Genomic DNA, 13,806 nt, shown 5'->3' with positions numbered 1-13,806 from the left:
GCAGGCCTTGGGGAAGAACTGGACGCTGGTCTTGGCCAGGCGCAGACTGTGTGCTTTTTGAGCCCCAGGGTGACCTGGATCTGCCCCAGCCTCCAGCCTGCCGTGGTCAAACTTTTGACTAAATAAGGAGAGCACTCAGCAGGCAGCCCCACGGGGGAGGGGAGGCATGCAGGCCCCCCCACACTCCCCCACCTGTCCCTCTCTCTCTCTACAGGGCCACCAAACTCTCTGTAGGCACCCCAAGGTCACCTCAGCCTTCTTCCTACCTCAGAAAGTCCAAGCATGAGTGGCGGCTCCTTGGGGGCAGACAGAACAAGGGGAAGGGAGCCCCAAATGGGTCACTGATTAATTGTCCCCAGGTACCCCCAAGAGGGATAGAGCCCACAACTCAGAACAGGGGCTCTCCCGCAGTGCCCCACCTGTCCCCAGCCTGGGAAGCAGGCCTAGAGGGGAAGAGGAGGGGAGCCCCAGGCTGGCCTTGGGAGCCCTGGGTTTGTCCCTGACAGAGAGCCTTGGTGACCTAGACTGTCCTCCCAGAGATGGGGTTCATAGACAGGCGTTTTTCAAAGGCTCCTCACCCCCAAATTCTTCACAAGTCACCCTGGAGAGGGAAACCCCAACACACCCGGGAATCTCTGCTGGAGGCTCCCCCGCCAGCCATCGCTACCGGCACAGCCTGAGAGGCCAGAGAGCTGGGGAGCGGGGCGGGGGTGGGGGGGCTGTGAAGGCTGGTGGGAAGGGGGGCAGGGATGGGTGGGGGGAGCTGGGCCAGATGTTCTTGGAATGGGACACGGGGGTGATGGATGCAGACTGGAATTTGAAGGGGGACGTTCCCATGTGTCTTGTGCTCTGGGTGGAAAATGGGCTGTTTTTCATGGTGGGGTGGGGCCTCTCCCTGTCTTGCCAAGCTCATGTGAAAGAGGTGCCTGACCCTGCCCACGTCCCCACACTGTCCAGGGCCATTAACTTCCGCCTCCCCAGTGTCTGGCTTTGAGATGTCCCCCTTCTAGTGGAATCCTTCTATGGGGTGACAGCGGGGACATGCAATGCCCCGCTGTACCTGCCCAGGATCCTCCACCATTCTGCTGGTCCCCAGCGGCGCCCCCTCTCTGGCAGCCACCCCCCAGCCACTGCCCCAAGGCCCGACATTGCCCAACGGCAAGAGGTGACCTTGTTCCTGCCGACAGGGCCGCTGGGCGCCTGCATGCGGGTTTAATATTTGCCTTTAAGAAAGTGGACTTTCCCCAGCCTGGGTAGACAGGCTTTTCCTGAAAACTCGCTTGGAGAGAACGAAAAGAGACCCCTGGCACCCCCGGGGCGTGGCGTGCAGCCCTGCACCTCATTCTTCCCCGCGTGTTTCTCCTTTCTTCCCCACTTCCTCTCCTCTTCTGTGTTACCCAAACAAAACTGTGTTCACCCTTGTCTGGTGCTGGCGAAGGTCCGAACGGTGCGCGCAAAGCTCCAGGGCGGTCCGGGGGTGGCCGCCGGGGGTGCTCCGGGCCCCCAAGCCAAGCCGGGGACTCGCCTGCCCCCGGTGGCGGCTCGGCCGCGGCTTCGCCTAGGCTCGCAGCTCGGAGGCGCGTGGGGCGCAGCGGCGAGGGGGAGCCTGCGGACCTCCCCGGCGGGGACCGAGCGGGGAGCTGGGAGTCCCGGGAGGGCCCTGGGAGCAGTGTCCGGGCCTCCCTCGCGGCTCTTGGGTTTCTCCTCTCCACCCAGACGCCCGCTAGGCTCGGGCTGCCGCCACAAAGTCGCTCTCCGTGTAGAGAAGGCAAAGAAAAAAAGAAAAAGAAAGAAAAAACCCAGAAGAATTAAAAGCATAATTTCAGACCGCCGCGCGCGCCAGGGCGTTCCGCGCTACCTGCCCGCGCCGCCCGCGCTCGCGTTCCCCGGGGAGGGCGCCAGTGCTCCGCGCGCCCCAGCAAGGGTGGCTCCCCGGCCGCGCCTTCCTTCCGCCGCCCGGGAAGCTTGAGCTCAACGATTAGCCCTTGATCCTCGGGGTCCCGGTCCACGGAACAGCTTCCCTGCTTCCCCCGAACTGGGGCATTTTACTTTTTCTGGGATCCTCTAAACTTAAGCATTGCTTCCCAAGTCTTCCAGATATATTCAGCATTTCCATGGGTCACAAGAATTTTCTTGGACATTAATTTCCGGGGACGTCAAAACACATCAGCCCGGCTGGCTTTTCCAGACTACACTATGCGGCCTGTGGCCCCAGATTTGCTTTCCCCCAGGCTCTGGACAGTTTCACACACTCCCTCCTGATCGCACGGATTTACAGACCGGCAACCCGAGTTCCCTAATTTTAAAGAGGAAACCCTTGGTCTGTGGCGCTCACGCGGACCAATTTGCCTGGCTCCCCAGAATGTGGATAGTGCCTTTTCCACGCTTACGCATTGTTCCCAAACGAGTGGAACTTCCCCCCATAATTCTGAATATTAACTCCAGGTCTCCTGAGCTTACTGTCTCCCCCACATTTCCACCTCATTCCGCATCCCCCTTTCCGTTCACCTCAGCATGCCACATTTGCTTCTTCCGAGTTCCGCAAATCTATTCACACTGACCTGGGTTCCCTAAATTTTACACGTTGAATCCCAAGTCCCCCATGCCACTGAGCAGGGCTGGAAGGCCAGAACCCTCAGAGTATAAAAATCGCTCCCCGTGCTTTCCCCTAAGTCCAGGCATTACACCCAGAGGCCACTGAATCCTTTTCTGAATCACAAATGACCTGGGCTCTGATTGCCTGAGTTTCATAAAATGGAGAGCTTTCCTCAGTGATCCCAAAACCTATTCAGAATGTGCGAGGGCGAGTCGCAAAGCTTTGGAGCGTTAACCTCTACGCTATACACGGTTCCTGGCCATGAATCAGGTCCCTTAAGATGTAGACACTGCCACCCAGGTCCCTGGAGCACACTGGGCAGTTAGCAGGAGGTGCTCAAGTGTGACCTAGGATTCTCCAGGTCCCCCCAAATCACACTGGGGAGTCTCCTGGCTCCCGCTGGGCTACACCAAGCACAAAAGGACCCCTTCCTTGGACAGAGGCTTTTTTAATTTGTGTGACGCCTGGTGTTGCTAATGGCCTCAGTTCCCAAACACTCTGAGCATTTTCTCTGCATCACAACATGTTGACTATTAAACAATTCTCTGGGTCCCAGGAGCTTCATGACAAGAATCTCAGTTTTCTAAAATTCAGGCACTGGTCGGAAACCACACGGCCAGGATCACACTGGACCCTTTTCCTGGTGCCCCACACTTGGATGTGCTGGGCACTGCCCTGAGGCCCTCCAGAAACATTCAGTGTTGCCCTTGGATCACAGGAAGGCACTGGTTTCTTGAGCTCCAAACAACCCACTGAGTCATCTCAAAGTTAAGCAATATTTCCTTCAAATACACTACACCCTCCCTGTCTATCACAAAATCTGAAAATTCCTAAGTCCTAACGCCTAGAAACTCTGAATCCCCTTTCTCTAAAATATACATATTGACCCCCCAAGTCTCCAAGGACTCTGAGCAACTTTTCTAGATCTTTAGATTCAAAAACAATTTTCCTGGAGCCCCCAAATTGAGGTATTGTCTCCCAGCCTTCCAAAACAAATTGAGATTTTTTTTCCTTCACAAAACAATTGAGGTTTTTTTTTGTTTTGTTTTGTTTTTGTTTGTTGTTTATTTCTTTTTGCTTTTTTTTTTTTTCTGGACACTGATTTATGAGTCTCCTGACTTTATGGTCCCTGCCCTGGGTCCCCCTAAATTTAGAAAATGTTCCATGGACCCCCCAAAGCACATTTAAGAATGTTCCTAACTACTAACCCGGTTCCCGGAAATTTAGATATGAAATCTCCACTGGGTAATTTCCGTGGGTCCCAAAAGCTTGAAACGTATTTGACTGGGCTTCCCCAAATGCAGACACTGTCCAGGAAAACATACAGCATTTTTCTTGTTTACCAAAAACAAACTATGGAAATCACTTAAAAATTAACATAGAAAAAGAATACTGATTTTTTTTTTTTGCTTGCCCCAAATGTACTGATTACACTCCAGGTTCCCCCAAAATTTAGACAGTGCTTCCTCCGTCTCTGAAGGATATTAAAACCTTTCCCTGAAGCCACGGTAATTATGAAGGTTATTTTCACCCGGATGCTGCAAGCGTCCAGGCCACTAACTTTTATTCTTAACATGTGAAAATTAATCTCAGCTTCCCCCTAACACACCAAGAATGTGTTTGGATCCCCAAAATGTGTCCCTTGCTTTCATCTGCCAATTTCAGGCAATGTGCTTCTTAGGCAACCCCTACCAACTGCATATGGAGAATTTTCTTTAACTAACCTCTCCTCACAAATCGGTCTGGGATTTCGTGGGTCCTCCAAGCTAGCTGGTCCTTATTTTAGACCCCTCTCTCGATGCTCCCAATGCATGGAGCAATTTCCCTCATCCCCCAAACCTGTCATCTACTTTTTGGAGTCTCAGGTTTAGTCATTAATCACGGGTCTCAAATTAGCGGAGCCCCTGGGTTCCCCTCCTCCAGGACACCCATTCGCTAAGCCCCCAAGGCAGAGTTGCGTTTCCCAAAATTTGGGCATTGTTCCCGGCTCGCCGGCCGCCCACTACAGCTTCCCCAACCCCGCGCACAGCGGGCACTGGTTTCGGGCCTGTCTCCTACCAAGTCCCCAGAGCAACTCGGACTTGGGAAATTTCTCTCGTGTTCCCCAAACACACGTGGGTCTGCCGCGCGCCCCCAGGACGTGGGCAGGGCTTCCCCGTGTCCAGGAAAGCGACCGGGCATTGCCCCCAGTCTCCCCCAAATTTGGGCATTGTCTCCTGGTCTTCCAACGGACTGGGCGTTGCTCGCAGACACCGAGGACTGGCCCCGGGGTCTCGCTCACCTTCAGCAGCGTCCACCGCCCTCCACAGAGCGTTCGATCGCCCGCTGCCTGGGCTCCTGGTGCGCCCGCGGACTCAGCCTCCAACTTCGCGGTGAGCTCCCCGCCGCGCCGGTCCCCGCCGCCTCTGCGCCCCTGCCTGGCTCCCGCCCTCATCCGCTGCCTTCCCGCCGAGGCTGGCGCTCTCTCGGGCTGCCGCCTGGGAGGCCGGCACGGGGCGCGGAACCGGGCTGCGGACTTGCGGCTTGGCGGCCCGCTGGCTCCGGCTGGGCGCCCCGAAATCAGCACCACTTTTGTTTGCTCATTGCAAAGATCACACTTGTGGGGAAAGCTGCTGGAGGGGCCCGAAGTGGGGCGGGCGGGGCGCTGGGGCTAGGGACGCGGAGGAGAGGCACTCCCGCCGGGCAGCAAAGTGCCTGTAGCCCGCGGGCCTAGGACTCCGCCGGGAGGCGCGCGCGGAACGCGGGCGAAGTGATTGATGGCGGAGCGAGGGGGGCGATGGGGGCTGGGGGGCGCGAGTTTCCGCTGGCGGCCCCTTCCCCTTGGCCAGGCTTAGGCGGCGGGGTGCGGGATTTGGTGCGTGGTTTTGACTTGGTAAAAATCACAGTGCTTTCTTACATCGTCCAAACTCTCCAGGAGATGGTCTCCCCAGACCCCCAAATTATCGCGGTGGCCCCCGAGACTGAACTCGCGTCTATGCCAGTCCAACGTTCTGAGGACGGGGTAACCATTATCCGGATATTTTGGGTGGGCCCCAGAGGCGAGCTGCTTAGACGCAACGCGGTGAGCTCGGCCATGCAGGTAGGATTTGATCTGTGTTTCCCGCTCTAATCTCTCTCCTCTGGCGGCCGCAGCCTCGCACCCTAGGCGGGCTCCAAGCCTGGCCCAGATTCGGCCCAGCCCAGTTGGCCTTGCCGGTGTCCCGCACCTGGCCGGGGCTCCGGGGCTCCGGCGCGGCACCGGGGGGCGCTCGGGATCTGGCTGAGGCTTTAGGCGCCGCGTGGCCGGCTCCTCCTGCTGGGGCAGGTGGCGGATGCGCGCTCCGCCCGAGCCCAGGGGCTCCCTCCGCGGCCGCAACCAGCAGGGACCCCCGACCCAGCCCCTAACCACCTGCCTCTGCAGTCAGACGCGGCGCACTGGCGGTGTAGTCTCCTGGCGGGGCGTTGGGAGCCGGCCTGCGCCTGCCTGCCCGGAGACCCTAGCTCACGAGCACAGGCCACCCGGGCACCCTAGAAACCGGAGATGGGGCCCCCGAATTCTCTAGAACGGGCATTCAGCATGGCCTTCGTGCTCGGCGACTCCCTGCCCCCCACCCATCTTCCCCCCGCGCCCCCCCGCCCCCGCCGCCCCCCCGGGGGGCCCCAGAGCCCCCGGCCCATACCCCCCCCCGCCCCGCGCTTGGCTCGGGTTGCGGGGGCGGGCCAAAGGCGGGGCGAGGGCTCCGCGGGCGCCCATTGGCGCGGGCGCAAGGCCAGCGGGGCTCGCGCGGGCGCTGGGCCGCGGGCTGGCGCGACTATAAGAGCCGGGCGTGGGCGCCCGCAGTTCGCCTGCTCTCCGGCGGAGCTGCGTGAGGCCCGGTTGGCCCCGGCCCCCCCTTCCGGCCGCCCCCGCCTCCCGGCCCACGCCCGCCCCGCGCTCGGCCCACCAGCGCCTCCACCGGGCAGGCGGCCCCGCGTCGACGTCGCCCGCTGCCTCGCTGCTGACTCCCGTCCCGGGCGCCGTCCGCGGGGTCGCGCTCCGCCGGGCCTGCGGATTCCCCGCCGCCTCCTCTTTATCTACCTCAACCCCCCATCCCCGCTTCGCCCGAGGAGGCGGTTCCCCCCGCAGGCAGTCCGGCTCGCAGGCCGCCGGCGTTGTCACCCCCCGCGCTCCCCCCCCAGCCCTCCCCCCGGCGCGCAGCCTCGGGCCGCTCCCCTTCTACGCTGCGTCCCGAGCGGCCCCGGCGCCGCCACCGCCTGTCTCCCCCCGAGGCCCGGGCTTGCGACGGCTGAGGGCTCCGTCGCCCCAAACCGAGCTGGGTGCCCGCGGCCCGGGTGCAGCCTCCACTCCGCCCCGCAGTCACCTCCGCCCCCGGCCCCTAGACGTGGCGCCCTTCCCTTGGCTTCTCTGTGCTCCCCGCGCCCCTCTTGGCATCTGGCCCCGGCCCCGCTCTTTCTCCCGCAATCTTCCCTTCGCTCCCTCCCGTCCCCCCCAGCTCCCAGCCTCAGACTCCCTCCCCGCCTCACGCCCGCCCTCTCGCCTTCGCAGAACCAAAGTGGATTAATTACACGCTTTCTGTTTCTCTCCGTGCTGTTCTCTCCCGCTGTGAGCCTGCCCGCCTCTCGCTGTCCTCTCTCCCTCTCGCCCTGTCTTCGGCCCCCCCCTTTTCACGTTCACTCTGTCTCTCCCACTATCTCTGCCCCCCTCTATCCTTGATACAACAGCTGACCTCATTTCCCGATACCTTTTCCCCCCCTAAAAGTACAACATCTGGCCCGCCCCAGCCCGAAGACGGCCCGTCCTCCCTAGACGATCAGACGAATTCCTCCCCCCCAAAAAAAGCCATCCCCCCGCTCTGCCCCGTCGCACATTCGGCCTCCGCGACTCGGCCAGAGCGGCGCTGGCAGAGGAGTGTCCGGCAGGAGGGCCAACGCCCGCTGTTCGGTTTGCGACACGCAGCAGGGAGGTGGGCGGCATTGTCGCCGGCTTCCAGGTAAGCGGCGCGCGGGCCGGGGCTGGGGCCGGGGCGGCGCGGGCTGCGCCGGACGCCTGGCCCTTCCTCCGCCTGCTCGCGGCCCGGGCCTGCGGGGTTTGGTGGGGCGGCTGAGCCCGGGGTTGTGGAGGGGGGAGGAGGAGGAGGAGGACAGGCAGCTTCGGGGCCGTTCCCTGAGCGGAGTTCCCTGCGCGCTCACCCTGGCGGCGGGCCTGGGGTGGGGTGGGGGTGTCGGGAGGGGCCGAGGGAGGTGTGCACTGTCTGCAAGGGCCACTTCCTGGTCAGTCTGTGGGTGTCGGGGGTGCAGCCGAACATGTGTGATTCGTGCCTGGCGGGCCCTGGCCTCCCTCTGGGGTGCTGGGTAATGAGGAGGGGCGCGGAGGCGCAGAAGCCCACCCTGGTATGTTGACGCGGTGCCAGCAAGACCGCGAGAGGAAGACGGGGTGGGCGGGGCCGGGATGGAGAGGGGCAGAGCTGGCAGGAGACGCCACATTCGCGATATCTCCCCCCACACCCCCTCTTGCTCTGTCCGCAACGTTTCCAAAACGGAGTCCCGGGAGAGGGAGAGAGGGGCTGCTGGTCTGGGGCCAAGAAGGGCAGAGACTTCAAGCCAGAGAGGCTCCTGCCCAGTGGGCAGCGTGGAAGTTTCCATACAAGGAGGTGGGAAGACCCCCCCCCCGTGCAGAACGGGGCTGGGGGTGCAGGATGGGGAGCCAGTGGCACTTTGCGAAGGGATGGTCCAGAGCTCGGGGGTGGGGGGTGCAGGAGAGAAGAGACTGGTTGGGAGGAGGGAGGGGGCGGGAGCAAAGCCGCGGGGGAGTGGTCAGCAGGGAGAGGGGTGGGGGGCAGGGTGGAGCCCGGGCTGGGCGGAGCCCGGCTCAGGGATAAAAGCCGAGGCACTGACCAGCCTGCAGACTGGACATTGGCTTCTCCTGTGAGAGAGACTCTTCCAGCCTCCTCTTCCTTCTCTTCCTTCTCCTCCTCCAGCCCCAGCGAGCCTCCTGCTGAGCTGTAGGTAACCAGGGCTGTGGAGTGAGGATCCCCGCTGCCATCCCACTCCAGCCTGAGACAGGGCAGCAGGGGGCACGGCCCACGTCTGGGGCTCGGGCCCTGCAGCCGCCCGCACGCCCGCTCGCCTGCTGCCTCTCCAACAGCACCACCCTTCCTTTCTCTGCCTCTGCCCCTGCCCCTACCTGGTCTCTGCTTCCTCACCTGCTCCTTCCGTTTCTTCCTTCCCTTCGGCCCCCTCCCCCGTCCAGCGCGGGGCTTTTCCTGGGTCCTCACCTGCTCCGCATCTCCGCGGGCTTCCCGTCCCAGTCCCGCTTTTCTGAGCCCGCACCCTGAGCCAGACCTCCAGGTTCAGAGTGGTGGGGTTGGCTCCGGAATCGAAGCGAGGGCTCGCGTGGCCAGCTGGTGGGGTGTGCTCTTGGAATTTGAAAGCGGGTGGCAGAGGGGGTGGCGAAGGGACTGGCTGGGGCCCAGTCAAGGAGATGATCGAGGAGGCTTTCAGACTCTCGGCAGGGCCGCCCACTGCTCTAGAGAGAGGCCACGCAAAGCGGTGCTTCGGCCCCGCAATTTATTGCATCAGAAAGTCTCCTGGGTCTGTGGAGGGAAGGCTGGGGCTGCCGCCCTGAGGGGGCAGGAGCGGCCTGCTGTAGTGACCCCGGCCTCCCACCCCGAGGTGGTTTACCCCTGCAGCCCTGCAGCCTGTGGAGGGGGTGTGTCTGAAGATCGGCCTCTCCTTCCAGATTGCAGTCGGGGATCCTGGGGTCTGATGTCCCAGGTGGTCTGAGCTGGTCTCTCCAGCTCCCGCCAGGAGAGTTTGGTAGCGCAAATGGGGAGATTTTCTGGAGGTCCCTGGCCTCAGTGCTTCAACTTGAGGTCTGGAAGGGAGGCTCTGGGCTTGCGTGTGTGTTTGGGGTGCCTCAGGCAGACTGGAGTTTGAGAACTGGGTGACTGGGAAAACAAGATCCCTAGGAGCATGGGTGTCGGGGTAGTGCTAAGCATTGGAGTCCTTGACCCAGGTCTGGCTCAGCTGCAGACTGGAAAGGTGGCAAAACCAGGGAGGGGGTGGGGCCTGCTGCGTTGAGGGGGATGGTCCTCCTGGACACCCCTGTTCAGCTGGGGGTCGGGGGGGGGTGAGGGAAGCGGACTGGTCCTCCTGGAGGCACAGGCTCTGTAGGGGCTGGGGCTAAGGCCTGAGAAGTGGTGATGTGCCCCTGGCTGGCCCTGCCCCTGTGGTGTCATAGCACAGAGGCCAGGTCCGGGGTCCAGCTTGGCCCCTACTGCTGTGGATGCCGCTGAGCTCCTGCAATAATGACCATGGAGATGGTCACCCCTCTCATCAAATTACTAGAGCTTCTTGCAAATCAAAGCAAGGCGGCCTTCCCATGTGCTTCCACACGCACCGCCCTCCACGTGGCCCGTGCCCTCACCTCAGCGTCATGGCCTATGTGTTACTTTTGTAATAAAAATAATGTTTCTAGGAAATCCTTTAAATGCTTTAAATGTTCAATTGAATTTCTAGGTTGGCTGAGTGTCCCTGTTCGGGAGGGGCGCCCCTGGCCTAGGGCTTGGCCCAGCTGCCCTGCTCATGCGGCTTCTCTCCCGCCCGCAGGTACCAATGGGATTCCCAATGGGGAAGTCGATGCTGGTGCTTCTCACCTTCTTGGCCTTCGCCTCGTGCTGCATTGCTGCTTACCGCCCCAGGGAGACCTTGTGTGGCGGGGAGCTGGTGGACACCCTCCAGTTCGTCTGTGGGGACCGCGGCTTCTACTTCAGTAAGTGGTGGGGGGCTTCCTCAAACGTGCTCAGGCCCCTGGCCTCAAGCCAAGGGGAGCACACTCCAATGTCAGCGGCCCGGCCCCTTACCGTGAGACTTTGACCTTCCAGCCGAATTTCCCACACCCGCTGACTTTCCCATCACATGCTCCTGTGAAGGGTGAGCCAGAGGGGACACCCACGGGGGTTGCCCTCGGCATCAGAATTCCTGATGGGAGCCACGAGGCTCCGGCTGCCAAGGCACTGCGCCGCTAGGGCTTCAGGCTCTAAAGGAAGAGCCTGCCTTTCTTCCTGCACCTTTTGGATGTTTTGACAAGGGACGTATGTTCAATGAGTGATCAGAATTAAAATAAAGTGACTTAAAGAATTAAACCCAATAAAGCAAGAGCAGCTGGCAGGTGGCAGGGCTGAGCATGCATGCGCCTCCTGACTGTGCATGCAGCGTGTGCTGGGTGTGCATGCACCGTGGGGGGTGCCCGCCTGCTGACGGCAAGACACTTCGGCCTTTCCTCCTGTTTCTCTCTCGGTCTTCCAGCCTGGGGGCTGGCAGGTGGGTGCACAGCTTGCTGTCCTTGAGACCCCACCCTCAGAGGGGGGCTGGGTGGATGCAGAGGCAGGCATGGTGCCTGGGCATGCCTGATGGGGTGGGGGAGGGACAGCCCCTCACTGGCTGGGGCCGCACGGCTTATCCCACCTGACACTCACCCGGAGTGGCATCTTCACCACCTCTACTTACCCACTCTTTGAAATGGGCTCACAGGATGCAAATGTACTTCAAAACTTTTCTCTGGAAAGTGTTTCTGCTGCTTGACCCTGGAAGCCCACGCCTGCCCTGGCCTCTCCTGTGCCCCCTCTCTCTCCTGCCCCATTTGGGGGTAGGACGTGGCACTGCAGGGCCTGGTGCCAGCCGGTCCTTTCCCAGGGAGAAGCTTCCCTGCACCAGGCTTTCCTGAGAGGAGGGGAGGGCCGAGCCCCCACTTGGGGGACCCCGTGATGGGGCTCCTGCTCCCTCCTCCGGCTGATGGCACCTGCCCTTTGGCACCCCAAGGTGGAGCCCCAGCAACTCACCCCTTCCAGCTAGCTGAGCCTTGCTGTGGGGGAGAGGGGGAAGACGGGAGGAAAGAAGGGAGTGGTTCCATCGCGCCTCCTCACTCCTCTCCTCCCGTCTTCTTCTCTCCTGCCCTTGTCTCCCTGTCTCAGCAGCTGCAGGGGTGGTGTGGGCCCCTCCAGCCTCCTGGGTGGCGCCAAGCCAGAGTCCAAGCTCAGGGACAGCAGTCCCCTCCTGTGGGGTCCCCTGAACTGGGTTCACACCTCACACCTTTCCCTAACCACCCTCAGTGTGGGCCTTTGGTCCTGGTGGGGTCCATCTGGCCATGGGACCGAGAGCTTGTGCCCACTGTTCATCTGAGGGAGGAGGCAGCAGAGGCCAGGGGCTGGTCTGGATCCCGCTCACCTCCCTCCCACCTCTCTTCTTTCTGGGACACCTCTGCCTGCCAGCTCTGGCTTCCCTCCCCTGACCCGAAGGGTGGCCTGGGGACAGGGCTGTTTTCTCCTCCCGCAGCCCCCCCGGGACAGTGGGGCAGTGCGGTGCTAACGCCCTCTCTCTGTGCTGTGGACTTCCAGGCAGGCCCGCAAGCCGTGTGAGCCGTCGCAGCCGTGGCATCGTGGAGGAGTGCTGCTTCCGCAGCTGCGACCTGGCCCTCCTGGAGACCTACTGTGCCACCCCCGCCAAGTCCGAGAGGGACGTGTCGACCTCTCCGACCGTGCTTCCGGTGAGGGTTCTGGGCCCCTTCCTCTTTCCCTCAAGACAGAGAAACAGGGCTTTGGGCTCTTGGTGTTTCCTGTGGCCACTGGGACTCTTAGCCGGGGGTGAGGACCCGTGACTTCTTTGCTTGCTACGTGGCTGGGGAGCAGCTCAGGCGTTGGCCCCTCCCATCCCCCTGCCCCTGGACGTTAGCCAGTGCAGTCATGGGGTGAGGGGTGGGATGTCAGATCAGGTGGGTGGCTCAGGCGGAGGAGCAGAGAGTGGCCATCTGCTGACCAGCCCCTTCCCCTCCCAGGACAACTTCCCCAGACACCCCGTGGGCAAGATCTTCCAATATGACACCTGGAAGCAGTCCACCCAGCGCCTGCGCAGGACCCTGCCTGCCCTCCTGCACAACCGCCGGGGTCGTGTGCTCACCAAGGAGCTCGAGCTGTTCAAGGAGGCCAAGCGTCACCGTCCCCTGACCGCTCTGTCCACCCAAGACCCCACCCACGGGGGCGCCCCCCCAGAGATGTCCAGCAATCAGAAGTGAGAAAAACTGCCTGCCACGAGTCTGCGGCCCAGCACCACCACCTCCCTCCTGACCACGGGCGTTTCCATCAGGTTCCATCGCTAAAATCTCTCGGTTCTACTTTCCCCCCGGGCTTCTCCTGACCCCAGCCCCCGTGCCCCGTCTCCCCAAAAACAGGCTACTCTCCTCTGCCCCCTCCATCGGGCTGAGGAAATACAGCAACATCTTCAAAAATGTACAAAATTGATTGGCTTTAAACATTCTCTACGCCCCCACCAAATTATCCCCACACATAAAAAATCAAACATCAAACTAACCCCTTCCCCCAACACACAACGGCCCTCTTAAAACTAATTGGCTTTATAGAAACACCAGAAAAGCTCAGAAATTGGCTTTAAAAAACCCAACAACCAAAAAAATCAATAGGCAAAAAAAAAAAAAAAAAAAATTGTCTTAGAAACAATTGGCAAAATAAAGGAATTTGGCACTCCCCACCCCCTCTTTCTCTTCTCCCGTGGACTTTGAGTCAAATTGGCCTGGACTTGAGTCCCTGAACCAGCAAAGAGAAAAGAGGGGCCCCAGAAATCACAGGTGGGCATGTCGCTGTTACCGCCATCTCCCTTCTAATCCGGCCACCCCAGTGCAGCAACAACCCAGCTGGCTTCTCACTCCTTTTCCATCACTGAACATCATTGAGCAGCCGGAGGGACCCAGTGAGACCGCAGGAGGGGAGGCCAGAGCATGAGAACCCAAATCCACACAAACACAATTTAATTGGCCCAACCCTCACCCCCAAACTTCCATCTCAATTCCCATCCTAAAAAGCACTCACACTTTATGCATCCCTGCAGCCACACCCACACAACACACACACAAACACACACATGCACACACAAGCACCCACCTGCGCATACACCTTAGCTTTTATGCGCTCACATACACACGCCTGCGCTCACATACACACGCCTGCACACACGCCTTAGCTTTTATTCGCTCACATGCACACACCTGCACACACACCTTAGCTTTTATGCGCTCACATGCACACACACCTTAGCTTCTATGCGCTCACATGCACACACATACACACCTTAGCTTTTATGCGCTCACATATACACAGTTGCACACACACCTTAGCTTCTATGCGCTCACATGCACACACCTCTACACACACCTTAGCTTC

At 60.7% G+C, this 13,806-nt stretch overlaps 1 protein-coding gene across 5 annotated transcripts; it reads left to right on the top strand.

Moving 5' to 3' along the window:
- Positions 1–4,601: 4,601 nt before the first annotated feature.
- On the top strand, positions 4,602–13,054 carry IGF2 (insulin like growth factor 2). 5 transcript variants are annotated; one of them, XM_017507703.2, is made up of 5 exons: positions 4,602–4,968; positions 5,511–5,675; positions 10,184–10,346; positions 11,971–12,119; positions 12,408–13,054. In XM_017507703.2, exons 2-5 carry the CDS (start codon positions 5,514–5,516, stop codon positions 12,642–12,644), a joined length of 711 nt encoding a protein of 236 aa, XP_017363192.1. In that variant the 5' UTR covers positions 4,602–4,968; positions 5,511–5,513; the 3' UTR covers positions 12,645–13,054. The 5 variants fall into 5 exon arrangements, with proteins under 5 accessions (XP_017363192.1, XP_037587073.1, XP_017363194.1 ...); XM_037731145.1 differs by lacking the exon at positions 5,511–5,675 and having other exon boundaries at positions 4,795–4,968; XM_017507705.2 differs by lacking the exons at positions 4,602–4,968; positions 5,511–5,675 and adding an exon at positions 6,441–7,566.
- The last annotated feature ends 752 nt before the right edge of the window (positions 13,055–13,806 follow it).

Source organism: Cebus imitator, unplaced genomic scaffold (assembly GCF_001604975.1).
Source record: "Cebus imitator isolate Cc_AM_T3 unplaced genomic scaffold, Cebus_imitator-1.0 Scaffold384, whole genome shotgun sequence".
Lineage (NCBI taxonomy): Eukaryota > Metazoa > Chordata > Mammalia > Primates > Cebidae > Cebus > Cebus imitator.
Note: the sequence above shows the minus strand (reverse complement) of the source record. Positions and strands in the feature narration are given on the sequence as shown.